Raw genomic sequence first — 26531 nt, 5'->3', positions numbered from 1 at the left:
TTTATGTTGCTCTTCTTCTAAGGTAGGTCAAAAAAGCTCCTGATTTTTTTGTGAATGAATATAGATAAACTCTAAAGTGTGCACTTAGCCTTCATCAACCCAACATTCTCGCAAGATTAAAAAAAAAAAAGATAATGATCACTGAGTAACTCAATCCCTGGTTGTTTAATAGCAAAATGAAACCTGTACTCTTATACCAACACTTTTATCTGCTTTGATGAGATCCTGTTGGTCCCTCTTTCATAAAAAAAAAAGTGTGATGAGTTTTTATAATAATTTGGTGATAAGCTTTTATAATAATTTGATATTTGAGCTCTTTTGTGAATTAACAAATTAAGTCATGTCTTCATTTGGTGAATAATTAATTCATTTATTCAACCCTGAGTTACCTGTTGGAGATACAGGATGACTGATTCACAGTACCTTATCATGAGGAGCTCAGAATAAACCTACATGAGGCAAATTAAAGCCCAAAGGGATGAAAGCAAGAAGGAGGAAAGGAAAGGACACGTAGCTCATCCAGAGTAGAGCAGAGACATGTGATAGGGTTGCACAAGTTCAGTGACTGGCGTGGAGCTGAGTGTGATGAAGAGCTGGGAGGTGAAGCTGCTTCGGGAGGTCTGTAGGGACCTGATCAGGAATGATGACTTTATTCTGTAAACAGTGGAGAGACATCAATAGATTTTAAATGGGAATGGCATCATCAACTTTGTGTCTTACACATTTCAGTCTCAAGAAAGCTCAGTATGGTGGTCCAGGTTGAACACTGTGTATCCCAAAGGGTGCCATTTCTATGAATGGTGCTGCCTCGCTGCCCAGCTGCCCACAGCTTCCACAGTTAGACACAGGAGCTTGTGGTGTAAAGATACATATAAACAGCTTTATATATCTGCATGTATGTACATATGTGTATATGTATAGACACCCCTGTGTCCATTCATATGAAACTCTCCTAAATATTGAGCTGTTCAGAGGACGGATAACATGTCCTCCTTGTATCTCCAGGGCTGGTAGCACAGTGCCTGCCTGGCAAGGGACTTTTTTATACACTAGAACAGCATTGAATAAAACAGACAAATCACTGATTTTGTGGTGCTTATATTCTAGTGGAGGAAGTGAGAGAACACAAAGAGAAAGTGAATAACACCTCTGAAGAGAGCTTCGCTGGTGGCTCAGTGGTAAAGCATCTGCCTGCCAATGCAGGAGATGTGGGTTAAATCCCTGGGTTGGAAAGATCCTTTAGAGAAGGAAATGGCACCCACTCCAGTAATCTTGCCTTGGAAATCATGTGGACAGAGGAGTATGGCAGGTTACCATCCATGAGATCATGAAGAGTTGGATATGGCTGAGCAGGTGCACACAAGTGCACACAACATGCACACGCCTCTGAAGAAGGGAAGTGCTATGGAAGTAAGGGAAACAGGTATGGTACTGGGTAAGGTGGAGGTGGTACACAGCATTTATAATTTCATAGAAGGCATTTGCAGAATTCTGATCAGGTTATGTGTTCAGTTCAGTTCAGTCGCTCAGTTGTGTCCAACTCTTTGTGACCCCATGAATCGCAGCACGCCAGGCCACCCTGTCCATCACCAACTCCTGGAGTTCACTCAGACTCACATCCATCGAGTCAGTGATGCCATCCAGCCATCTCATCCTCTGTCGTCCCCTTCTCCTCCTGCCCCCAATCCCTCCCAGCATCAGAGTCTTTTCCAATGAGTCAGCTCTTCGAATGAGGTGGCCAAAGTACTGGAGTTTCAGCTTCAGCATCATTCCCTCCAAAGAAATCCCAGGGCTGATCTCCTTCAGAATGGACTGGTTGGATCTCCTTGCAGTCCAAGGGACTCTCAAGAGTCTTCTCCAATACCACACTTCAAAAGCATCAATTCTTCGGCGCTCAGCCTTCTTCACAGTCCAACTCTCGCATCCATACATGACCACAGGAAAAACCATAGCCTTGACTAGATTGACCTTTGTTGGCAAAGTAATGTCTCTGCTTTTGAATATGCTATCTAGGTTGGTCATAACTTTGCTTCCAAGGAGTAAGCGTCTTTTAATTTCATGGCTGCAGTCACCATCTGTAGTGATTTTGGAGCCCAAAAAAATAAAGTCTGACACTGTTTCCCCATCTATTTCCCATGAAGTGATGGGATCGGATGCCATTATCTTCGTTTTCTGAATGTTGAGCTTTAAGCCAACTTTTTCACTCTCCACTTTCACTTTCATCAAGAGGCTTTTGAGTTCCTCTTCACTTTCTTCCATAAGGATGGTGTCATCTGTGTATCTGAGGTTATTGATATTTCTCCTGGCAATCTTGATTCCAGCTTGTGTTTCTTCCAGTCCAGCATTTCTCATGATGTACTCTGCATAGAAGTTAAATAAGCAGGGTGACAATATACAACCTTGATGTACTCCTTTTCCTATTTGGAACCAGTCTGTTGTTCCATGTCCAGTTCTAACTGTTGCTTCCTGACCTGCATACAGATTTCTCAATAGGCAGATCAGGTGGTCTGGTATTTCCATCTCTTTCAGAATTTTCCACAGTTTCTTGTGATCCACACAGTCAAAGGCTTTGGCATAGTCAATAAAGCAGAAATTGATGTTTTTCTGGAACTCTCTTGCTTTTTCCATGATCCAGCAGATGTTGGCAATTTGATCTCTGGTTCCTCTGCCTTTTCTAAAACCAGCTTGAACCTTAGGAGAGCCCTAAAGAGATATGAGGTCAATTCACTAGGTTATCTGAAGGAACAGCCCTCCAGGCAGAGGAAATAAGTGAACAGATTCTAAGGCAGGAGTATTCTGGAGTACAGTAAACAGATTCACTGACCAACTAGAGAACATGAGTTAGAATTCCTTAATTTTGCAGAAGAAACTGAGCTCTGTAGATGCTAACTGTTCTAGCATCACTTCCCTAGGGTGAGGGAGCCAGGACTGAATCTCTAGTATCTACTCATACTTGCCCTCTGTGCTGTGATTAAAGTTCTTTTTTTTTTTTTTTCAAAGGAATCTACAGTTATTTAACCAAAACGGGAGTCCATAAACAAAAATGCAAAACAATTTTTCTTTCAAAAAACTTCATTACTTTCAAGTTACTTCTTTTTGGCTGGGTTCTTCCAATCTAATTTTGTATCCCTGATGAGTCAAAAATATTTATTATCCTAGAGAGTTTTTAAAAGATATATTGTTACTATATCATCTAGGAACCATTAGCACTTTTTCCCTAGAAGTTATGCAGCTGTTGTTTCAAGTGAGAACTTACCCTAAGAATTTTTATGTATGAATCTTTTTGATCACTCAAAAGTAAGATAAAGTACAAGGCACCAGAATCCCCTGGCAGCCCGGTGGTTAGGACTCTCTGGTTTTTTCATGGAAGAGGCCCAGGTTCAGTCCCTGGTCAAGGAACTGAGATCCTATAAGCCGTGTGATGCGGTCAAAAAAAAAGAGAGAGAAAGAGAATGCAGGTAATGCAGTTTCTTCTAGAAATGCCAGAAAGTACAAAAACCAATGAGCAAAACAACAAGAAAAATAGCAAAGAAAATAAAAGGCATCATATATGGAAGCTTCTACACAGATGTTGCTGTTACGAGACTGATGTATATCCTATATCTGTGGCAGGCATTTGATACTCCATGTGTAATGCTAAGCAATGAGTTTAACCTTCCCCCATCCCAACTGAACTGAACATCATCTTTTGGTATATACTACAGATATAAACAGATTATTTGTTTAGCTTTTGTAACCACTTGGAATTATTGTTAACTGTTGATTAGTTTTTTAAACTCTCATGCCGCATTCTAATGTGAATTTATTACTTCTAGGTAATCAACTTTAAAATATATAGAAATCAAGCTTTTTAAAGCCAAACCTTTTGTTTTTATAATTTTTGAAGTTAGAGATTCCAAAGTTATATCATAGATAGAATGAGTCAGCCACTTTTATTTGAGAGTGGCTATTTATTTTGGCTAGTAATTGCTGAAATGACTCATAATTTAAAATAAAACGGTATTTCATGTGGTCACGCAGTATACTCCAAACTGACGGCAAGCATTAATTTGCAGTTAGTTGTTTGACCTGCTTCTCTGTGTGAGATCTTTTTGTAGCTTTTTACTTTCTATATGTTCTACCTATAATTGCTTTGCAAATTTGTGTATGCCATTTATATTTCTCAACCATATATTCCTAATGAGTGTAACTAGTAAGTATAGGTAGTCATTTCTCATGCATTTTTGATGTATGTTGACATAGATACTCAATGATTATGTTGAAATATTAATACATTTCTCTGGAAGTTCCCAGAACTATGCATCACTCTTTCATTTATTAATATAGTCAGAGAGAGTACACATGATAGAAAACCATACTGTAATATATTTGAAATTAACTCCATTCACCAGGCTATAATCTCTTCCGTTTTCAGTCAAATGCTCTAGATACTCTCTCTTCTTATTACTCTTCATGAGTTATTGCCATCATACCATAATTTTCCTTCACGTTATAGCACTTTCCCACACGTGAATCTCATTGAATACATTTACTTACACGCATCAAATGAAAGTAGAAAATTAATGGGTACGTTGTTATGGAGAACCTGCTGCTATAGAGAAAAATCTGACATAGATAGAAAAAGATAGCTTGGATCAGATAGAATCTTATCAGGATGACATTTGACCACAATATTGTACCGTCTTCTTTGACAGTCACAAACTTAAGAGTTGCCACTAGATTGTAATCTAGCACATTATGCATCATGGCTTATCCTAACAATTAAATCCCAAACCATGTGCAGTTAGTATATAATAATGCCAGCAAATTTTGAGGAAATTTCTGATTAATCTTTAGAAAAATTATTTTCATGGGAGAAGGAACTCCAATGTAAAATAAGATTAATTCTGTCAAAGTGTAGTTTCACAATTCGCTGACATTTTATTAGTGTTATTTTACCTCTACTTCTGGAAAAGCCAATTAATATATTAAAAAAAACTGAAATTTTGACTTAATTTAAAGCTAATTATGTATTCTGACTAAAGTGATCATTTTATCAACTTAATTTCTAATATTAGACTGAGTCAAATAATATTTCTGGAAACAAGTTAGAATCTTTTTTGATACTGTGAATAAAATTATGATTACCTACCTATTCGTATATCCTTTCAAGTATTGGTTAATGTTACTTTTGGTTGCAAGTAACAATACATGTTACAAGAAAGCTTAAACATGGAATTATTTTTCTAGTATAACAAGAAGTCTGGAGTAATAAGCAGGACAGGCTGCATGGAGTATCCTAAGGTTTGCTTAAGGTTTCTTCTCCCTGTTTTGTTGTCCTTCAGTTGGCTTCCCAGTTCCTGTAATGCAGGAGACCTGGGTCTAATCCCTGGGTCAGGAAGATCCCCTGGAGAAAGGAATGGCTACCCACTCCAGTATTCTTGCCTGAAGAATTCCATGGACAGAGGAGCCTGGTGGGCCCCGGTCCATGGAGTCGCAAAGAGTCAGCAATGACCGAGCAGCTAACTCTTTCACTTTTCACTAAGGGTTATATGAAGTCAGCTGCATCTCCAGGTTTCCTGCCCTTACAAGAGACAGAAGGGAAGGGGTAAAAGCAGAAAGACAAACTAACCAGAAGACCATACCAGGCAACTGTGTTACTTTCAAAAAATTTTTCCAGGAGACCCACCATGTGACTTGTGATTATATCTCATTGACCAAAACTGGTTTATGTGTTCCCAGTTATTTGAAGTGTGGCTATAGAAAAGAAAAGCATGGACTGACACAGTTAACCATCAATGTTTACCACCAAATTTTAGTTTAATACCTCAGAAAAATATGGCACCACCCCAAATTCAATATCAAGGCGTTTTTTCCCCTACTCAGTTGTATAATGCCAATATAATGCTGTGTAGGCAGTCATTCCAAATCTCAGTAGCATACCATCATAAAACATTTCTCTCCCATGTATCAGTTGGTCATTTGTAGCAGGTCTTATAGTTGTTGGAGCAGGACTGTTCACTCTTTTTTCTAAACCCAAAGGACAGCCCAGGGGCAAATATATCTCAAAGCAACACTAGAGCACAAGTGGGCAAGCCCTGCTGTACAAACAAAATATAAGCCCTTGCTCATGTCCCTTATCTGACAGCATCCCATTGGCCAAAAAAAGTCACATGTCTAAATCCCACACCAGTGTTGAGGAAATCCATTCCTCCCATGGAGATGTGAACTTTTAGGAGAGTGATGACTAGTGTACTGGTATTTCAGGAAAAAAAAATGGCTGTTGTTTACAGAAAGAGTTGAAATTATTTTTGAAATCTTAAGTTTTAGCAAATTTTAACCATATTCTCATGAAATTTCTAGATGGCTCTGGTGGATCTTCTTTCTAGATTTGCCTTCTAGATCTTCTTAGTGATGTATGTTTTAGAATCATTAATAGCAGGTACCTTTACTGAATCTTGATATTTGGATTTCATAGTGTGAATTTATCTCCAGGCCTTATATTCTCAGAGGTACTTTATTTTGTTACAAAACAGGTGTAACAGAGCTGTATTGCAAAATGTAGCACTAAGCAAGAAGCTGATTCTAGCTGAAGAAGCAAAATCTGTGAAATGTTATCAGTCTCTAAACTCAAATTAACTTTGATTAACCTATTATGATGCACAAAATCACACAAAAAAATTCAGCTAATGTGCCTTTTCCCCTGATTTCTGGAATTAAATAGACTCTATAGTGACAAAATACAAAAGTTATTATACAGATAGGAGAAAATAAAATCTCTGAGCTAAAATTTCATGCCCTTGCAGTAAAAGTTGTTTTCGTCTTCATGCCTGCATCCATTCTCCATTTTGTTCTGCAAATGTAGTGATTGATTATTACAAGTGAGAGAAAACAAGGTATTGATTCATGTAGTTTCTTTTTTCTAATGCAGATATAAAACTCATTTTAAATTTTTTGTACATTTAGAGAAACCTTTTCTGGTATGTGATAGTAAAGTGCAATCAAGGAAATCTATTAGAAAAAATAAGTGACTTCTTAAAATCAAGAGATTAGTGTATCTTCTTGTCAACTTGTATTGGGTAGATTAAATTATGGGGTTAAGATATTAATTTTTCACTGTAGCTTTTTTTATGAGGCTTATTATGTAAGTAAAGTCAGTAGATCAGTAAAGCTTTTATGATATGAGAATATCCAGCAAAATTATTAATTGTCAAGAAAACAAAATAGTTGTTGAATTAAAAGCATGTGATCTCTTTACATACTGAAATCAACCTGGTTTTTTAAAATATATTTACAGTCTTCACTTTTTACTCCTACATTTTTACCTAAGCTTCCAGATTGACAGTTAAAATAAGTTTCATAAATCTTGCCATGTATATCTTTAAAACATCAAGATCATTCTAGTGTTTTGAAAGGGATTGCATAATAAATTATTAGTCATGAAAATGAGTAACAAGTTGGTCACATGCCCAAAAAAATCAGGAAGACTATATCGGAAGTTATTGAAGTAGTTCACACACGAGCACCTCTGGGCCTGGGCCAGGGCTCCAGTGGTGGCTTTTGAATCAGTAACAATATCCCTAAGTGTTATATTAAAAATGTCCTGCTTTGTGAGTCTCAATTTATTTTTATCATGTATCTCACCATGTTCCTTAATATAGCAGCGGATGAATTATCTCATTTTACTGAGAATAATAAGACTCAGAAAAGTTAAGTACATAGCAGGTATCATAGAATAAGGAGTGATGCTCATAATGTCCAATCAGATATAATTTTATAGTACATGTTAAAAGTGCTCCTTCCTGCATTCTGTCTTGAAGGGAAAGGATTTATAATTTATGTCTTAAAGAAATAAGTAATAGTTTTAGTGATAACTAGACTCTAAAGAATAAGATAATGGCAGGAAAATTGGCCATACCTTTGAACTGAATAATGTAATTAAGTGGAGCGGGTGGAATTTGATAAATTGGTGAAATTTACAAATGGAACTATCCTGTTGGAATTTTGAAATCTAGAACTGAAACTGATTAGAGAAGGCTGGAAATGTAGAAAGCTGTCATTGGCATAAGAATGATTATTAAGATTTACTTTTTTCTTTTTGAGGTGTTATTTGCATGCAATAAAACATACTTTAAAAGTATAGTTCAAAGGATTTAACAATTGCATATATAGTTGTCCTTTGATATCCATGGAGATTGGTTCTAGGACCCATGTAGCCCCACAATCCCTGGATGCTCAAGTCTCTTTTAAAAATGGCTTAGCATTTGCACATAACCTATAAAACATCTTCCCTTATACTCACTTTAGATCATCTCAAGATTATTTACAGCACCAGTATAATGTAAATGTTATGTAAATAGTTACCAGTTCCTGGCAAGTTCAAGTTTTGCTTTTTGGAACTTTATGGGTATATTTTTTTAGTATTTTTAGTCCATGGTTGATTGAATCCATAAATGCAGAACCCTCAGATGGGGTGGGCATGGCTAGGGGCCAACTGCACCCATACACCCCTAACCAAACCCAAGAAACAGAACCCTTCCATCACCCAAAAATTTACCTTCACCCTTTGCCCCCCTGCAGTAAATCCAGTGGCTCCTCCCAACCTGCAGCCAACCATTTTCTGATGTCTGTCACCATGGGTTAATTATAGAGCATCATTTGTGGAACTGTATACTGTGTATTCTTTGGTTTCAGTCTTCTCTCACCCAGCATGATGTTTTTGAGATTCTTGCATGTTGTTACTTTGCTAAGTACTATTCTGTTACCTGGATGCAAATATAATTCGTTTATTGTTTTACTTATTGATGAACACTTGGGTTGTTTCCAGTTTGGATTTATTATATTAGGGACTTTTGAACATCCTGGGAAACTCTTCTCTGGACATACCTTTTCATCTCTCTTAAGTAGCTACCTAGGAGTGAGTTGCTGGGTCAAGGGAAGATATATGTTCATCTTTATAAGAAACTACCAATTTGCATGCTGAGTGAAGGTGAAGTCTCTCAGTCGTATCCGACTCTTTGCAACCCCGTGGACTGTAGCCTACCAGGCTTCTCCATCCATGGGATTCTCCAGGCAAGAATACTGGAGTGGGTTACCATTTCCTTCTCCAGGGGATCTTCCTGACCCAGGGATGGAACCCAGGTCTCCCTCATTGGAGGCAGATGCTTTAACCTCTGAGCCACCAGGGAAGCATGCTGAGTAGCTCAGTTGTGTCTGACTCTTTTGTGACTCCATGGACTGCAGCCCAGCAGGCTCCTCTGTCCATGGGATTGTCCAGGCAAGAATACTGGAGTGGGTTGCCGTTTCTTCCTCCAGGAGATCTTCGTGACCAAGGGATTGAACCAGTGTCTCCTGCATTGCAGGCGGATTGTCTATCACTGCACCTCCAGGGACTACAAAAAACCGGTGTCCAAAGTACTTGTATCCCTTTACATTCCCACCAGCAGTATGGAGGAATTCCAGTCACTCTACATCTTCAACTAACTAGTCATAGTCTTTTTTTTGTTGTTGTTTAAAGGCATTCTACTGATTATTTAGTCTTTAAAATCAGATCTATTTTCAGTTCTTCATAGTAAAAACCGGATGCCAAGCACCCGGTTTTGGAGGAAGACAGTGAGGAGACAGATGAAGAAATTAAAGTTGGCAAATTGAGCTAGTTATAATCATGCCTCATAAGGACCATATAATAAATGGATATCCTATAAAGTCTTAATCAAAGGGTGAGAAGGATAAGAGAAACATCAGGAAAGTAGGGAGGAGTGGTTTTCAGCCAGATCCTGTCCATCTGAGGTTTTAGGACAATGAAAAATGAGAGCTCTAATCAATTTAGCAAAACATGAACTAGAGACAGTACAGATCTTGTTGAGTTGGGAAAAGAACACATAAGCTTGGATACTCCAGGTTAATAGGAAGGAATCATGAGCACTGAAGTGGTAGGAGACTGAAGTTTCAAGGAAGCAAATGTAGATTCGTGACTCTGAGAGAGATGAGAATAAGAGGACAACCAGAGGAGTGACGCTCGTTTCTGTAAACTAGAGATCGACCCAGAGTGAAAAGAAAGATTGAGACAGTTACTCAAATAACTGTGCTTGGGGCGGGGGGGAAGCCTTTAGTTACTACGTGTTTGTTTGTTTGTTTGTTTGTTTCCTGAATATATGAATTTGATTATCTGGTAATTATCTGGATAAGTCAATGTAAGTAGCAATTATGAATTTGTATCCATTCAAAATGTACTTATTAAAGGCCCAGTATATGCCAGAGTCACTTGTATCCCCTCCATTCCATTTTCATTCTAGGTACATCTTTGTCTTCTTATCCACATGAACTTTGAAATTCTCCTGCCTTTGATCTCTTAACTTCAAACATGAATACATATTTGTAAGCTTTAAACCTAAAATGTAGGTTGGGTCTTGGTTCATTCCAATGAGAAAATAAGGACTTTTTCTTTTAGTAATAGCTCTTCCATTTGCTAACTGCATAATATTTTATAATGCTCTAACCTTCCCATTTCTTAATCAGTTAAAGATAGAGCTTCTTAAGAGTTTTCCAGAATTCTGTGCTTTTATAGTGCTCAGGATGGAGAAGGAAATGGCAACCCACTCCAGTACTCTTGCCTGGAGAATCCCATGGATGGAGGAGCCTGGTTGGCTACAGTCCATGGGGTCGCAAAGAGTCGGACACGACTGAGCGACTTCCCTTCTCTATAGTGCTCAGGAAAAAAATAAAATCAAAATCGCAAATAAATATTACTGAGTGTTTATTGTTCTATATAATGACACTATAAACAGTAGAAAGGAATAACTTCCTTCTTATACTTCATTCATTCAGTGCTTATCAAATGCCTGCCGTGTGTAAAAAGACTATGCTCAGCTTCATGAGACAAGTAGAAAATGTCATCCCTAACATGCCAAGAATGGCTTCATTTTCTCTCTACCACGATATCTAAGATATTTATATTCAAAGAAAATTTCCAGTGAATTTAAGTTTTCCCATGCATTGCAGTAATTTCTGTTCTCTATCATGGAAGCTCACATTTCTTAAGCTTCAAATTTACACCAGCAATCACCAGTCACTGTGGAAGGTCTGCATAGGTCAGGCAAACCCATCTTTATCACAGAGAGAAAGAAAAATTCAAGATTGTTTCACACATATTCCCAACTCAGGAGGGAAAACATGTAGTATTTCCTTTTTACCAAATCTGATTGTTTTTAAAACCCGGTTGTTCCTTTTGAAATTAGTTTAAAGAGATAGAGCTGCTGCTGCTGCTGAGTCACTTCAGTCGTGTCCGACTCTGTGCGACCCCATAGACTGCAGCCCACCAGGCTCCCCCATCCCTGGGATTCTCCAGGCAAGAACACTGGAGTGGGTTGCCATTTCCTTCTCCAATGCATGAAAGTGAAAAGTGAAAGTGAAGTCGCTCAGTCATGTCCGACCCTCAGCGACCCCATGGACTGCAGCCTACCAGGCTCCTCTGTCCATGGGATTTTCCAGGCAGCAGTACTGCAGTGGGGTGCCATTGCAGAGTAGTAATAACTTGGCTCTGGGTGGAAGGCAGAAAGTCCAAAGATGCATATTATGCAGTTGAGGGCACAGAGTAAGTTAATAATCTAATAAACTTGCTGGTCTAGTGGTTTCTTAATTTTGTGAGCTGGTTAAAAAGAAAGTAAAGCCTGCCTGGGACAGGTTAATCTAAGGATTCCTTCATGATCCTTGCACTCTGCTTACAACATCCTTTAAAGAAAGCTATGGGGAATTGAAGATAGTGCAAAGGTCAGAGTGATACTCTGACAGCTTTTGAGAGCTAAAGCTTTTGGAATTGCTTCATCAGGACAAAGGGGAATTGGAAGGTATTTTTGAAGTTACGTTTAAATACATTGAACATTATCAGACAACAAACAGGGTGGGCCGGTGTTTCAACTGGGATATATATAGAACGAGGACTCCACATACACACAGTTTCCTTACTATAATATATTCCTACGTGTCTGTATAACTATGTGCTTGCATTTTTTTTAAATGCTATTGCAGTGTGTTGCAGACAATCACATCTTTAAAGGTGGTTTGAGAAGCTGGTTCAGCTCCGCAAATGTCAAAAAGTGAATCCAGACCCTGACCTAACCCAACCTAACCTCTGTGGGGTTTTCTTTTTTTTTTCTAATCAGAAAACAAGGGGTTTGAACCAAATTATCTCTCAATTCCTATTCAGGTCTCTTAAGTACTGAGTCAATGATTATTAACATTCTTGAAAAATTTGAGCCCTCCCTGGTAAATATAACCCCTGGTAACCACTTAATTACGTGGTTCCAAGTTTACGTTTGTACTCAACTGCTACGATGTATGATAACTGCGTCAGGAATCATAACTTCACCCTAAGTTGTAGAGCGTGTGGTTTAGCACAGTTTGATTCCCATTTATATATTTTTTCATTAATAATCAATTAACTTGAATTTAATGAAGAGTTTGGAATTTAGAGTTTTAGAATTGAAACTTAAATAAGATTTGATGTAATGATAATAGATGATTTATACGAGAACAATAAAAAGTATCAAGAACCTGCTTTACATATGAAAAATACTAATCATGAAGACAGTAGTTGTTTAGGAAAGGAATGAGCCAAGAAATTCGTTCACATCATGTCTTCAAACTTATTCATTGCTTCTGTGGGATAAGGAAAGGAGTTTGTGAGCTATAAACTCTTAGAATGAGAAGATCAGCATTTGGTGTCAGAAAAGTTCCTTTGATGATGCCTTTCAAGATGTATCTATAGAATGCTAGATTTTAAATGTCTTAGGTTCATTTTAATGAAATTCAGTTATTTTTGAAATTGCAATTATAACAATCACATGTAAGAGAGAGTTGCTAACCAGCTTTCTTTTCTACAAATTTGAAGCTTATAATTGCATTAATTTGTATGACTATTATTTTAAGGGCTGATTGCAAAAGAGATCTTCTGCCATCTCTGTTCCTATGTTTAAAAACTCCTGTAAATGCAGTTCTTGAGGTGGTGAAGGCAGAAAGTTGGCACAGTGCTTATAATGTAATAAAGCCTTAATAAATGTTAGTTGTTGCTGCTTCTTGTTATGACTCTTTTTATTATATATCATTGGTTATAAAGGTTGTCACTTTGCACAGATTCTTTTCAAATTCATCTCTACAGATGTCCACTCACATAAAATTGCACAGCTGAGTACATTACTAAAGCACACATGTGCCAGACTCGATTAAATGTCAGGCAGAGTCAGGCACATGTGTTGAACATGTGACCTCACCATGGCTTAGCGGTCACTCGTATCAAGTGAATCTTTATAGCATGTGTGGCAAAGATAATATATTATAAATCATTTTGGTTCTTATTTCTTAACTCTAGTAATAATGATAAGCAGTGTACACTTACATTAGTCATTTTTATTAACTAATTTAAAAAAATATTTCCATTACTGTCTTTTAAGTTTCTAGGTCATGTTTTATTATTGAGATGTGACATGTACATTGTTAAGGGTACAGATCTAAATGTACAGCTTAGTGATGAACACATTCATGTGATGTTTGTGTAAATCAAAATATAGAATAGTTCGAATACCTCAGAAGGTGCTTGTATCCTTCCACTCAATACAAATTTAAATTATTTAAGTACTTTTCCACTTAGTGAAACCGACATTATTCTGATGGAAGAGGATTCTTAGATTGCAAAATGGCAAATTAAACAGCTTGACTTTTTTTTTTTTGGCTATACTGCATGGCTTGTGGGATCTTCGTTCTCTGACCAGGGATTGAACCCATGTTCCCTACGGCAGAAGTACAAAAAGCCTTAATCACTGGCTCTTCAGGGAAGTCCCTGTCTGATCATTTTTTAACTTTAAATTTTAGTGGTTCCAGATCCTGCTGTACTCTCTCATTGGAAAAAAAAAAAAAAAAATACAGGATCATTTGGATGCTGCCATTGATCTTAGAAAAACCCTCACTTTTTAGTATTTATCAAAGCACACCATTGTTCTTTTCATGTTCATTTTGTAATATTAGTAAAATTTCCATTCATGATATCTTTATTATAGCTGCATATTGCTCTTATCTCTTTTATGCTTTGAAATTCTGTGTTAAATTTCATTGTAAAAAGGCTCTTGCCAAACAGTTTTCATCTAAGATGTGGATACAAATCGGTGGGCTAGGACTTACTGGTACATTGTAATCAGTTAAAAGAGTGGAGTTGCAGCTAACTATCCAGAAATACCATTTAACCTGCTGTCTGTACCATAGCCACAGTGAGTGACCTTCAAAATCTGAGTTTATTGTGTCTGTTTTCTCATGAGAAGGGGACGGCAGAAGATGAGATGGCTGGATAGCATCACTGACTCAATCTGGGCAAACTCCGGGAGATAGTGAAGGACAGGATAACCTGGGTGCCGCAGTCCATGGGGTTGCAGAGAGTTGGACATGAGTTAGCGACTCAGTAACAAACAACAAATAAACCTGAAAATTCTATGTCTGTGAACATTGGGAGAAAAGCAGTTAAAAACAGCTGATTTGGGTCAGTGGCTTGCCACAGTTAGTGCATTCTACCATCCAAGATAGCATATTGTGGGGAATAATTTTTGAGACTACTCCAGCACAATGGGTAAGGATAAGAGGCTTATGGAAGCTTTCTGATGGGAGGGACTGACTGAGGGAGGAGGAAGAAACTGGGTCTTGTTCTGATAGGCGGGGCCATGCTTTGTAAAGCTTTAATCTAATTTTCTGTTGATGGGCGGGGTGTGTGTTCCCTGCCTGTTACTTGACCTGAAGCCAAACTGTGGTGGAGGTAATGAAGATAATGGTGACCTCCTTCAAAAGGTCCCATGCAACTACCCCACAATTGCACTCATCTCACACACTAGCAAAGTAACGCTGAAAATTCTCCAAGTCAGGCTTCAACAATACGTGAACCGAGAATTTCCAGAAGTTCAAGCTGGATTTAGAAAAGGCAGAGGAACCAGAGATCAAATTGTCAACATTCATTGGATCATCGAAAAAGCAAGAGAGTTCCAGAAAAATGTCTATTTCTGCTTTATTGACTACGCCAAAGCCTTTGACTGTGGATCACAAAAAAACTGTGAAAAATTCTTAAAAAGATGGAAATACCAGACCACCTTACCTGCCTCCTGAGAAATCTGTATGCAGGTCAGGAAGCAACAGTTATAACTGGACATGGAACATTGTACTGGTTGCAAATTGGGAAAGGCATACGTCAAGGCTGTTTGTTGTCACCCTGCTTATTTAACTTATATGCAGAGTACATCATGAGAAATGCCAGGCTGGATGAAGCACAAGCTGGAATCAAGATTGCTGGGAGAAATACACAGATGACACCACCCTTATGGCCGAAAGTGAAGTAGAACCAAAGAGCCTCTTGATGAAAGTGAAAGAGGAGAGTGAAAAAGCTGGTTTAAACTCAACATTCAGAAAACTAAGATCATGGCATCTGGTCCCATCACTTCATGGCAAATAGATGGAGAAACAATGGAAATAGTGACAGACTTTATTTTTTGGGCTCCAAAATCACTGCAGATGGTGACTGAAGCCAAGGAATTAAAAGATGATTGCTCCTTGGAAGAAAAGCTATGCCCAACCTTGACAGCATATTAAAAAGCAGAGACATTACTTTGCCAACAAAGGTCAGTCTAGTCAAAGCTATGGTTTTTCCAGTAGTCCTGTATGGATGTGAGAGCTGGACTATAAAGAGAGCTGAGTGCCGAAGAATTGATGCTTTTGAACTGTGGTGTTGGGGGAGACTCTTGAGAGTCCCTTGGACTGCAAGGAGATCCAACCAGTCCATTCTAAAGAAAATCAGTCCTGAATATTCATTAGAAGGACTGATGATGAAGCTACAACTCCAATACCTTGGCTACCTGATACGAAAAACTGACTCATTTTAAAAGACCCTGATGCTGGGAAAGATTGAAGATGGGAGGAGAAGGGAATGACAGAGGATGAGATGGTTGGATGGCATCACCAACTCAATGAACATGAGTTTAAGTAGGCTCCAGGAGTTGGTGATGGACGTGGAAGCCTGGCATGCTGCAGTTCATGGGGTCGCAAAGAGTTGAACACAACTGAGGGACTGCACTGAACTGAACTAGCATTTTGCCAGTGACCTAGATTCCTGTTTTGATGATTGTGGTTTTTTTGGTTCACAGGGATCAAAATCTCTGAACAGTAGCCGTGACATTTGATCTGAAAACAAGACTGAAGACTATATTTCTTTACTTATTCCCTTTCCCATTTCAAAAGACATTTGGCCATAATTTATATAAATGTAGTATAGTATAAAAGTGAAAGTCACTCAGTCATGTTCGACTCTTTGCAACCCTGTGGACTATACGGTCCATGGAATTCTCCAGGCCAGAATACTAGAGTGGGTAGCCTTTCCCTTCTCCAGGGGATCTTCCCAACCCAGGAATCAAACCCAGGTCTCCCACATTGCAGCAGATTCTTTACCAGCTGAGCCACAAGGGAAGCCCGTAATAGAGTATAATTGAAGAATTAAGAACTGGGCAAACAAATCAGTGTACAGGAAAAATAATGTGACAACAGATAAAGCTAAGAAACTTAATAGCTATATATGCCGAGCATGCAATGCTGCATAAAATACCCAGGCAGGATGCTGGTGTCATCCATGTATACTTAAAGGTCACTTCATTAATAAGGCTTTATTCCCAGAGAAGAGCCACAAACTATTGCCCTTAAAGAAGACAATAATTTTTTTTGACCTGACAGCTTATATGGAATGACAAACAGGTAATGTGGCAGAAAAAAAAATGTCAATTCAATGAGGAAGTATGACAGATTGCATTGAAATTCTGCTACAATGTTATTTATAGAAAAATACTCTTTTGGCTGAATCAGTAGATAATAGTATAATAATGATTTGTTGCTTTTGCTACATCTAAGTAGACACATGAACATATACTTGTATTATTTGAGTCCAGTAAATATTTATACTCTCTGTCTTTATAAAAATGTAAATTGCGTATACCTACTCAAATTATCCTATTTTGAGTCCATTTAATTTTCATATAACTTTAAGGAAACAGGAGTTCTAGGAAGCTATTTGGGGATCTTGAGAGGAATGCATTTGGGGATCTTGAGAGGAATGCAGAAGAATTATTTTACAATTTGTTTCTAGTGAATTTGAAACATGTTTTCCAAGGGGTAGTTCCAAGTTTTCATCAGCAACATAGACTTAGAAATTGTCATGCCCAGTAAAGTAAGTCAGAAGGAGAAATATCCTATGACATCCCTTACATGTAGAATCTAAAAAGAAATGATACAGATAAACTTATTTACAAGACAGAAACAGGCTCATAGGATTATAGAGAATGAACTTACGGTTGCTGGGGGGAAGGATGGGGGAAGGGGTAGATAGGTTGGGATGGACATGTACACACTGCTCTATTTAAAATGGATAACCAACAAGGACCTGCCATATAGCACAGGGAACTCGGCTCAGTGTTATGTGGCAGCCTGGATGGGAGGGGAGTTTGGGGGAGAATTGATACATGTGTGTTTATGGCTGAGTTCCTTTGTTGTCCACTTGAAGCTGTCATAACAGTGTTAATCAGCTATACTCCAATATAAACTAAAAATTAAAAAAATATATAAAGTGAAAAGAAATTCAGAATTAGAACAGAAAAACGTTCTGGTCACTCAAGTGGTTTGCTTTTATTTCCTGGAAGGACATGAGGGACTTTCGTGGGAGATGGAGTAAGATTTGAGAAAGCCCAGGGCTGTGAGTCTGTGGTTCTGAATTTCAGTTCCCCTTCTCCTGGCACCGTTTGCAGGTTGCCCAGCCTTTTCACTCATGAATCTGCAGAGTGGAGATGAGGAGAGCCACTCCTTCCTCTGCTCTTAGACCAGAGAAGGGAAGCATCAGGATTAGCCTGGAGAGTTCTTACAACTTCTTTGTAAACTTGGTTCTCAATGCATGGTGGTATCCCCTGAAAATTCTCTAAGATGCTCTCTAAGCAATATTTGACCCCATGACAATGCCCAGCACTGCATGCAGTAGATCCGATGCAATATAAAATTCTCTATTAATTGGTTTTGAGTGCCACCCTAGAGAGTCTTGGCTTTTATTGCCACCAAGTAGTGTCAGCTTCGGAGAAGGCAATGGCAACCTACTCCAGTGTTCTTGCCTGGAAAATCTCAGGGATGGGGGAGCTTGGTGGGCTGCTGTCTATGGGGTCGCACAGAGTTGGACACGACTGAAGCGACTTAGCAGCAGCAGCAGTGTCAGCATGGGTCACTTCACAGAATACTTGATCAAGGGAAGGGTTAACTTTCATTCTAAGCACCAAACAGTGCAATTTTAAAAAGAAATTAGCAAAAAGAACTGTATGACAAATGTATTGACCAGAGGAGACTGATGTGGGTTTTGACTTACATTGTGAAACCTTAAATGATGATAAGAATTGTATGTTTACTGTTGGTCTAGCATTTTAATGAAAAGGACTGTATATAATAAACATTGAAGAATTAAAAGAAACATAAGGATTGCCTGGCAAAATTAGAAACAAATATATTTAAAACCTACTTTTGTAAGCTACTGAGGATTGCTGAAGTGTTTATGAAATAAAATGTGAAAGGTGGGTACCATTATGTAAACAGGGAGTTGGGAAGAGAGCAAGAAAAGCATGTGTCCTGAGCAGTGGCTGTGAGCCAGGCACATCACATCCCTTATCTCTCTTCATCCCCACATCTACAGGAGTGAAGGGAAGTGTTAGTCGTGCCCGACTCTTCGCAACCCCATGGACCACAGCCCACCAGGCTCCTCTCTCCATGGGATTTTCCAGGCAAGGATACTGGAGTGGGTTGCCATTTCCTTCTCCACATCTACAGAAAATAAGTGTTAATTTTCCCACTTAGGGCTTCTCTGGTGCTTCAGTGGTAAAGAATCCACCTGCCAGTACAAGAGATATGTGTTTGATCCGTGGGTTGGAAAGTTCCCCTGGAGAAGAAAATGACAACCCACTCTGGTATTCTTGCCTGGAGAATCCCATGGACAGAGGAGCCTGGCAGTCTATAGTCCATGAGGTCACAAAAATTGGACATGATTAGTGACTAAACAACAACATTCCCACTTAAGGGATGAAGAACTGAAAGTCGAATGTAGGTAACTTGCACAATATCACAAGGAGTGTGTTTTGAAACTAGGATCCAATCTAGCTAGTCTGACTCTGAAACCTTTCTTTCTATTACATTTGGGAAGGAGGAGGGCATCTTTAGTCCCTGGATGGCCAGGATCCCACTCTGTGACCTGGGCAAATTATATAGCCTCACCACTGGGCTGCTTAGGTGTCTCTGTGGTAAAGAATCCACCTGTCAGTGCAGGAGATGTGGATTTGATCCCTGGGTTGGGAAGTTCTGAAGAAATGAAAACCCACTCCAATATTCTTGTCTGTGAAATCCCATAGACAGAGGAGCCTAATGGGCTACAGTCCATCAGGGTTGCAGAGTCAGACACAACTTAGCAACTAAACAACAATAACACTCCTCCCCATTGGGGTGAAGGGGAGCTCCAGAATGCTCTCTGGCTCCAAATTCTGTCAAGGTAGTAGAATAAAAAACAGGTTTAGAATTGATGCTCATTTATGACTGACTGGTACCATGGCAACCATGGTGATAACCCAGCAGGTCCCTAACACCATAGTGTGCTCATTCATAGAATGCAGGTACAGTAGCCTGTGTTCCTGCTGCACGCTTTTGTGACCGTGGGATGAAACAGTGATGTGGAGGTGTTCTGTCCTCTTAAGGCATTTCTCAGATGGAGAGTATCACTGATCCAGCACTCACAGCCCCACTTAAAGATACGATGAGTGAAAATATTTGTAGAAACACAAAGATGTGCAAACCTTACCTTTATAGGATGCAGTTTATGAAACCATTTTGTGTCCCCCGGAGTGTTTATACTCTTCACTCACCAGAGTAAAACAAAACTTGACTCTCAGTGGTTTTGAGTATTATTAATGATTCAAACTGTTATAATTCAGAAAAAAATAGAGTCCTAATAGCTTTCAGAAGTAGCAATAAGCTATTTTGAAGTATACACAAAGTGTGAAATTTTCTTTAAAAGGAGCTGAGAAGTTTGCTGAAACGACAGGTTAGAGGACCCGCCAGGAAAACAAGTCAGTTTTCACTAGATGATGACTTTTATTCATATCCTAATTAGCAGAATGTGTAGGTGTAAGTTTCACACTTTAGAAGAAAGTGACTTGTAGAGAATCCCATTTGCCCAGCTGTTTACTTAATTTTGAAAGTTAATATGTAAAGTTGAAATGTTCTGAAACAAAAACGCAAAAGGAGATGAAAGCAATTTCACTTGAAACAAAACTGAAAAGCAGATATGCAGGCAAAGGGAACATGACACGTGTTTGATACAAGAGTGAGGAAATGGTTTCTACTTGTCCAGTGCAGAGCCGTCCTTCATAGACTCGCTGTTAACAGTCACTGGGGATCCTGCAGTATTACTACACTGAAGGTTTGCTCTAAAATGAATCTGCTTTCAAATGCATTTAAAATCTGGGTGTATTTGTAATTTACCATAGGCCATCATTTTGTCTCTTCATTGATTTCCTGAGTGACAAAAAAAAATATGGAGAAAGGAACAAAAAGACCCTCATAAAATGATAACAAATTTAAGTTGGACTAGAATTACCTGCTCAAATTTAGTTACTTTGAAACCCAAGTTTTGAAATAAGTTATGTTTGTGTTTTCTAAGAAAATAAGATAATCTTCATTTGCCAAATTTAATATGGTGATGATTTTACAAGGGGAAGGTATTAAAAATAAACCAGTAGATAAATGACAAACTGCAAATTTGCATATTAAGAGTAATTTAAATAAAGAATTAGTCAGAGAAGAGAGTCTTATTCAGCAAGGAGACTTAACAAAAGAACCCCTAGAGATTTAGTCAATAATTATTATTTTTTTTTAGTAAAATATAGGCAAGCTAATACGGGAAGGATTTGCACATTAGGTGACATCCTCTCAAACTTTAGATTATTTTTCTCCAGGTTCTTCTTGCTATGACTGTCCTTCTCTTTTCTTTGACTTTTTTTTTTTTTAATTTTCAAATGTTAGGCTACCTCCACGTCTTGCAGGCTAGATTTGTCCCAGTAATCATGAAGACTCTTGTAACAAAGAAAATTACTGTGATGCACTTCATTTTTATTACTTATTGCTTAAAAACAAAACATTTCATTGAGTGGCCTTCTGGTCAAATCATTGTTCCCTTAGAACAGAAACGTTGCTTCTCGTGTGTAGTGCACGCATTCTGGAGCCAAACGCTTGGGTTCCAGTCCTAGAAGTGTGTTGGCACTAAGATCTTGGCAAGTTACTTAATTTCTCTAGGTGGCAGTGTATTTTTTTCATCTTTAAAACATGTACAGTAACAAATCTTGTAGTGGTTGAGTGGATTAAATAAAACATTGCTTGTAACATGCTCAGCAGAGAGCCTGGCAAATAGTGAGTGCTCAAGAAATGTTCTTTTGAAAAAATAATCTCCTTATTATTCAGTCGGTAGTTGGATAAACTATCTATTAAGCACCGTCTTTTCCCTAACTCCATGACCCTGGACAAGCTATATAATACTTGTTTCTGTTTCATAATCCAGTAAATGAACCATGACAGTCACCTGCTTGTCCAGGAATGAGACATAAAAAGTACCTACAACAGGACCTGGCAATAGCAGGTGCTCAATAAATTAGTTTTTATGAATGATGTAATGCAAGTTCCTCCCAACAGAATATTTTGAATCTTTTGAATATGTGTAAGAAAATTATTAAGAAGATACACAAGCATAAGTAAAAAAAAAAAATACATAGTTTGACAATATAATATATCCTGTCTGTCTAGAGGAGGCAAGACAGAAGAATCACTCCTGCCTGAGGTGATCAAGGAGGGCTTCAAGGAAGAGGTGGAGCTTATTCTGTGCTTTGAAAGGTAGCTAGAGTTTAAATGTCAGAGGAAAAGACAAAGATATTTCCAATAAGTGAGATAGGTTAACCCTCATAACAACAACAAAAAAATAGAAGCCTAAATTGGAAAGTTCTTATAGAAAGTCATGTGAAATAGTACTGGTGGATGAGGGCCAGAATGTCAGGGTCTTTAATGTGATGGTAAGGAGTTAGGGCTTTATACTATAGACATCAGGAACCTCTTTGATGGTTATGGGACTGAGGGTTTAGAAAAGTTGCCTTTTTAGTTGCTGATAATAGAATCCACCCTAACAATTTTGGTGAAAGGCAGTTATTAAATAATATGCCAATAAAACAACCAGAGGGCACTTCTAGCAAAATACCTCTGATAACCCCCTACCCACCCTTTGCACCCCTGAACAGACCTGGATGCCAGGATCTCCTCTCAGCTCCCCCAGAAGAACGTCTGCCTCTGCTGTCAGCCTTCTTGGGAGACCCCCTTTCTACCCATGGCTGCTTTCCTCAGTTGCTCACATCTACCTTGTTAGGGCTTTGTAGAAGCAGCTCACACGTGGAAATGCGTGACAAAGGACTCTTGGAAATGTAGTGTTTCAGTTTCTCTTCCTTATAAAATCAGAAACAAAGAGGCTGGAATGATGCTGAGGGAGCAAACTTCCATATCTGCCCAAATCGCTTATCTCTTAGGATGTCAACGTGGATTGGCAGGGACGGAGATTGATACGTGACATTCAGTGGGTATGAGTATGCCAAGTGTAGGGTTATAACTGCCTCATTAAAGGGGTTTCAAGAGCATAGAAAATAAAGATGAGTTCAATTCAGTCGCTCAGTCATGTCGGACTATTTGTGATCCCATGAACCACAGGACACCAGGCCTCCCTGTCCATCACCAACTCCCGGAGTCCACCCAAACCCATGTCCATTGAGTCAGTGATGCCATCCAACCATCTCATCCTCTGTCATCCCCTTCTCCTCCTGCCTCAATTTTCCCAGCATCAGGGTCTTTTCAAATGAGTCTGCTCTTCGTATCAGGTGGCCAAAGTATTGGAGTTTCCAGCTTCAACATCAGTCCTTTCAGTGAACGCTCAGGACTGATCTCCTTTAGGATGGACTGGTTGGATCTCCTTGCAGTACAAGGCACTCTCAAGAGTCTTCTCCACAGCACAGTTCAAAAGCATCAATTCTTCAGCTCTCAGCTTTCTTTATAGTCCAACTCTCACATCCATACACGACTACTGGAAAAACCATAGCCTTGACTAGACAGACCTTTGTTGACAAAGTGCTGTCTCTGCTTTTGAATATGCTGTCTAGGTTGGTCATAACTTTCCTTCCAAGGAGCAAGCATCTTTTAATTTCATGGCTGCAGTCACCATCTGCAGTGATTTTGGAGCCCCCAAAAATAAAGTCTGCCATTGTTTGCACTGTTTCCCCATCTATTTCCCATCAGGTGATGGGACCAGAAGCCATGATCTTCGTTTTCTGAATGTTGAGCTTTAAGCCAACTTTTTCACTCTCCACTTTCACTTTCATCAAGAGGCTCTTTGGTTCTTCTTCACTTTCTGCCATAAGGGTAGTGTTATCTGCATATCTGCGGTTATTGATATTTCTCCCAGCAATCAGCAGAGATAGATGTTTTTCTGAAACTATCTTGCTTTTTCGATGAGACAGTTTAATCAACAAAGGTCATTGCCGTAATGTGTACGAAAGAGATCAAAAATACTTACACAGCTATGAACTCTGTTAACTTGAAAAATACTCATTTTACTAATAAAAACATGGGTGGAAAATTGGTAATGGAGAGATGATAAATGCTGAATTTCTACTAATAGTGAGATATCCAAGTAGACAGGTCTAGTGAAGAGTTGGAAATGAAAAATTAGAATTTGGGCAGGATTTGAGCTAGGAATGTAACTGTGGGAGACACCAGGACAATATATCTTTGGAAACTAATGGGAGAGGAGGGAGAAGAGGAGTAAAGAAAGGTGATGAGGGCATGTCAAAGGTTGCAGGTTACGAGGGTCACAGAGAAGTGCAAATTTCTGTTGTAGAACTGTAAATTGGTGGAGTCATTGTGTAAAACAGCATGGAGGTTTCTTAAAAAAGCAAAAATATAGCTACCATGTGATGGAGCGATGCCATCCCTGACTATATATCCATAAAAACAAAAATGGTAATTCAAAAATATACACGTACCCCAGTGTTCATAGCAGCATTATTTACAGTTACCAAGATATGGAAGCAACTTAAGCGTCCATTACAGATGAATGGATAAAGTAGATGTGATGTATATACATACACATACACGGTAATACTACTCAGCCATAAAAAAATAAGTTTTGCCATTTATAGCAAGATGGATAGACTTGGATGGCATTATGTTGAGTGAAATATATCAGAGAAGGACAAATGCTGTATTATATCACTTATATGTGAAATCTAAAACATACAACAAACTTGTGAATGTAGCAAAAAAGCTGACACACATATAGAGAACAAATTAGTGGTTATTAATAACAGGGGAAGGAGCACTAAAGGGTAGGGCGTTAGTAGGTACAAACTATTGGGTATAAAATAACCTACAAAAATATATTGTACACCATGGGGAATATAGCCAATATTTTATAATAACTATAAATGGAGTATCAGTTCAGTTCAGTCGTTCAGTCATGTCCGACTCTTTGCGACCACATGAATCACAGCACTCCAGGCCTCCCTGTCCATCACCAACTCCCGGAGTTCACTCAAACTCATGTCCATCGAGTCAGTGATGCCATCCAGCCATCTCATCCTCTGTCGTCCCCTTCTCCTCCTGCTCCCAATCCCTCCCAGCGTCAGAGTCTTTTCCAACGAATCAACTCTTCGCATGAGGTGGCCAAAGTATTGGAGTTTCAGCCTCAGCATCAGTCCTTCCAATGAACACCCAGGACTGATCTCCTTTAGGATGGACTGGTTGGATCTCCTTAGAGTCCAAGGGACTCTCAAGGGTCTTCTCCAACACCACAGTTCAAAAGCATCAATTCTTTGGCACTCAGCTTTCTTCAGAGTCCAACTCTCACATCCATACATGACCACTGGAAAAACCATAGCTTTGACTAGATGGACCTTTGTTGGCAAAGAAATGTCTCTGCTTTTGAATATGCTGTCTAGGTTGGTCATAACTTTCCTTCCAAGGAGTAAGCGTCTTTTAATTTCATGGCTGCAATCACCATCTGCCATGATTTTGGAGCCCCCAAAAATAATGTCTGACATTGTTTCCACTGTTTCCCCATCCATTTCCCATCAAGTGATGGGACCAGATGCCATGATCTTAGTTTTCTGAAGGCTGAGCTTTAAGCCAACTTTTTCACTTTCCTCTTTCACTTTCCTCAAGAGGCTTTTTAGTTCCTCTTCACTTTCTGCCATAAGGGTGGTGTCATCTGCATATCTGAGTTTATTTATATTTCTCCCTGCAGTCTTGATTCCAGCTTGTGCTTCCTCCAGCCCTAAATGGAGTATAGTGTTTAGCAAAAAGAAAAAGAGAAGTGCAGGTTTCAGGTGTAGTGTGAGGCAAGTGGGGCCCAGCCAGGCTAGAGTGAATTTATACCGAATTAAAACCAGTTCCAAAGTAGCGGAGGTAGGAGCCAGATCACAAAAGGTAAAAAATAAGAAAGTGATGCCCAATAACTAGGTCAAGTGTTGACCACTTGTTGCAGAGGGTAAGTTGTGAAAGAAGCAGTAGAAATGGTGATTTTTTTTTTTACTCTCTTTTTATATAATAGCAAACCTGTTCTGAATATTCTTAGGGTTCAGGAGGAAAGAGGTAACATAGGAATCTTTCTTTCCATTGCACCTCACTTTATTGTGCTTCATAGTTATTCATTTTTACAGACTGAAGGTATGTGAGAACCTGCCATTTTTCAAATGGCATTTGCTTGCTTTTGCCTGTATTGCATTTTGTTAAATCACACCATATTTCAAACTTTTTCATTATTGTTATGGTCACCTGTGATCAATGATCTTTAATGTTACTATTGCAAATTGATTATGACTCAAGACTTAGATGACTGCATTTTTTAGCAATAAAGTATTTTTTAATCAAGGTATGTATGTTGTGTTTTAGACATAATGCTATTACACACTTAATAGTCTATAATATAATGTAAACATAACTTTTATATACACTGGCAAACCAAAAAATTTGTGACTTGGTTTATTGCAATACAAAGAACAGGATGGCATAGTTGAATTTAATAATGTGCAAACATATTTCCAAGTTGCGTGTTTGTGGATTAATTCATGGTCAGGGTTCAAAAAGGTAGGCTGTTCCCTGCTCTTAGGAGACTATGCTGGCATTCTGCAGTAATTCACATTGGCAACATAGAAATATTCTCTTTTTGAAGCCCTTGAACTGTTATGTTGATAATGCTGTTACCTAAAAAAAACATAATATAATCTGTCTGTGATTTGCTTCCTGTGATGTGAATGAGTCAAACCAGGGAGCAGGTCTGTGTTTAACATAATGATCCATGCGTGCACTGGAGACAATCTCAAGGTGCCTGCTCATCAGCACTACTCAGCATACTGAAGGCACTAAATCCGTCCGACTGA

At 38.7% G+C, this 26531-nt stretch overlaps 1 protein-coding gene across 43 annotated transcripts in view; it reads left to right on the top strand.

The window, feature by feature from the left end:
* Positions 1-26531, top strand: part of KLF12 (KLF transcription factor 12) — a 527876-nt gene that overhangs the window by 395272 nt on the left and 106073 nt on the right. The window contains exon 8 of one of the 43 annotated variants that reach the window (XM_086328575.1): positions 5325-7831. The exons of 41 other annotated variants lie outside the window; for them this stretch is intronic. In XM_086328575.1, coding sequence (XP_086184701.1) covers positions 5325-5493 — 169 coding nt within the window. In that variant the 3' untranslated portion in view covers positions 5494-7831. Of the gene's footprint in view, positions 1-5324; positions 7832-26531 lie in introns of those variants that run through there. One more of the 43 variants, XM_086328573.1, reaches the window with a different exon arrangement.

This window comes from Bos grunniens, chromosome 12 (genome assembly GCF_055505025.1).
Source record: "Bos grunniens cultivar Pamir isolate PY7600 chromosome 12, Bosgru_T2T1.0, whole genome shotgun sequence".
Classification (NCBI taxonomy): Eukaryota; Metazoa; Chordata; class Mammalia; order Artiodactyla; family Bovidae; genus Bos; species Bos grunniens.
This window is presented reverse-complemented; position numbering and strand designations above follow the sequence as displayed.